The sequence below is a fragment of the Monodelphis domestica genome, chromosome 4, assembly GCF_027887165.1.
Source record: "Monodelphis domestica isolate mMonDom1 chromosome 4, mMonDom1.pri, whole genome shotgun sequence".
Taxonomy (NCBI): domain Eukaryota; kingdom Metazoa; phylum Chordata; class Mammalia; order Didelphimorphia; family Didelphidae; genus Monodelphis; species Monodelphis domestica.
The window spans coordinates 69,945,487-69,947,249 of NC_077230.1; the positions used below are offsets into that span (position 1 = coordinate 69,945,487).

General features: G+C 45.2%; 1 protein-coding gene across 1 annotated transcript; it reads right to left on the reverse strand.

The window, feature by feature from the left end:
• Positions 1-365: 365 nt before the first annotated feature.
• LOC100010967 (tetraspanin-7-like) lies at positions 366-1,176 on the reverse strand. The gene is given in 2 exon segments (XM_056826081.1): positions 366-429; positions 431-1,176. Coding segments are annotated over 2 exon segments (810 nt in total).
• Positions 1,177-1,763: the final 587 nt, after the last annotated feature.

The following is a 1,763-nucleotide window of genomic DNA, read 5'->3' on the forward strand; positions in this document are numbered from 1 at the left end:
TGATCTTTGTCTTTAATGAATAATGCATGGAAATGATCAAATAAAATATTATAAAATAAAAAAAAAAGACTTCTCCTTACACATGAGTGTGTGTGTGTAGTGTGTGAGTGTGAGTGTGTGTTGTGTGCTCTAATATTCCTTGAAACTCTTCCTAGACTGTTGCAGCTTCCAATTTGGAAACAAGTTTTTCTTCTTTCCCCAGCATACCTGAAAGACTTCTTCTTACACATGAATATGTGTGTGTGAGTGTGTGTGTGTGTGTAGTGTGCTCTAATATTCCTTGAAATTCTTCCTAAACTGTTGCAGCTTCCAATTTGGAAACAGGTTTCTTCTTTCCCCAGCATCCCTGAAATACTTCTCCTTAGCTATCCCATATTGACTGCAGTGATACACCGGGACAGCCAGCAAGCCAACAGCCTACCAAGCAGTAATTCCAAAAGCCACTCCAGCTATGATTCTCATAGTCGTCTCCATAAAACTGGTCACCAGATCATAAGAACCCTTTTGATTGACTTTAGTGGCAGCCACAGTCCTGCTGCGTCGATCCTGGGGGTTGCAATCACTGGGATTCATGCAGCCACTGGGAGTTCCAGGATGCTGGTACTCCAGTGTATTCTGAACAGGGCAGCAGCTCAAGCTCTCATGAGCATCCTCCACTGCACGGCGTCTCTCATCAGTCCTGCTGTAATTCTGCAGGACTTCAGTGTATGCCCTGAGGAAGGTGTCCTTGATCTCATGAAGAAACACAAAACCTGAGATCCTGGCCACCAAGGACAAGCACATGGCATTTGGTTTTAACATCCACAGGCTTCCATGACATGTGGCAAAGCATCCATATAGACCAAAGCCCCCAGTGGTGGTGCCAGTCCCAGTGAGTACACAGGGGACATTGGTGGAGCTCTCTGCAATAAGAAGGATGTATGTGCCCGAAGTAAGCTCGCCCCAGACTCCAACTGCCAGAAGAATAACGCCGGTAATCCAGAAAACGAAGGCGTTGATGAGGAGGAGGGCTTTGAAACAGGTTCTCGTGGGTTTGGTCTCCGTTCTCCTCAATGCCACACTACAGAAGCTCGGGCAGTGGCTGGACCAGCCGGAAAAGGGGGGGGGGGAAGGATGATGCTCTTTAGGAATCTGGCAATGGTTTCTCAGCTTCCCCAGGTGGCCCCCATCACTCATCATTTACATCTGTCACTTTCACTGAAATAGCTGCTTCAGCAGTCTCAGTTTTGTTGCTCTCCTGGAAGTCAAGAAATTCAGATCTAAGGGCAGTGTAGGGAGAGAGGAAGTTCTCCCATAGATGCTGCAGCTTACAAAATAAGTCTGTTCTCTTCCCTCCATTGACTTCTTGCCACAGAGTTTTCTCAGGAAAAGACAACTTTCACTATAGATTCTCTATCCTAGAGAGAATCAAGGAAGTCTCACTTCGGATTATGTCTCACAAATTCTATTCGATTTCTTTTTGTGAAAACTTCCTGAGGCCTAAAGTTCCCAATGAGATGAAAAGGTGAAGAAATGGGGAGGCGGAGGGCAATCTTTTTTTTTTTTTTAAGGACAAACTATTTGCGAGGTCCTGTGCCAAATGCTTTACAAATAGTGTCTCATTTGATCCTCACATCAACCCTAGGAGTTAGGTGCTATTTTTATTCCCATTTAACAAATGAAGAGTCTGAGGCTGACTCCTCTAAGGGTCAGAGAGCCAGTAAGTATCTAAAGGTAGCTTTAAACTCAGGTCTTGCTGACTCCAGGTCCAGTGCTCCATCTAC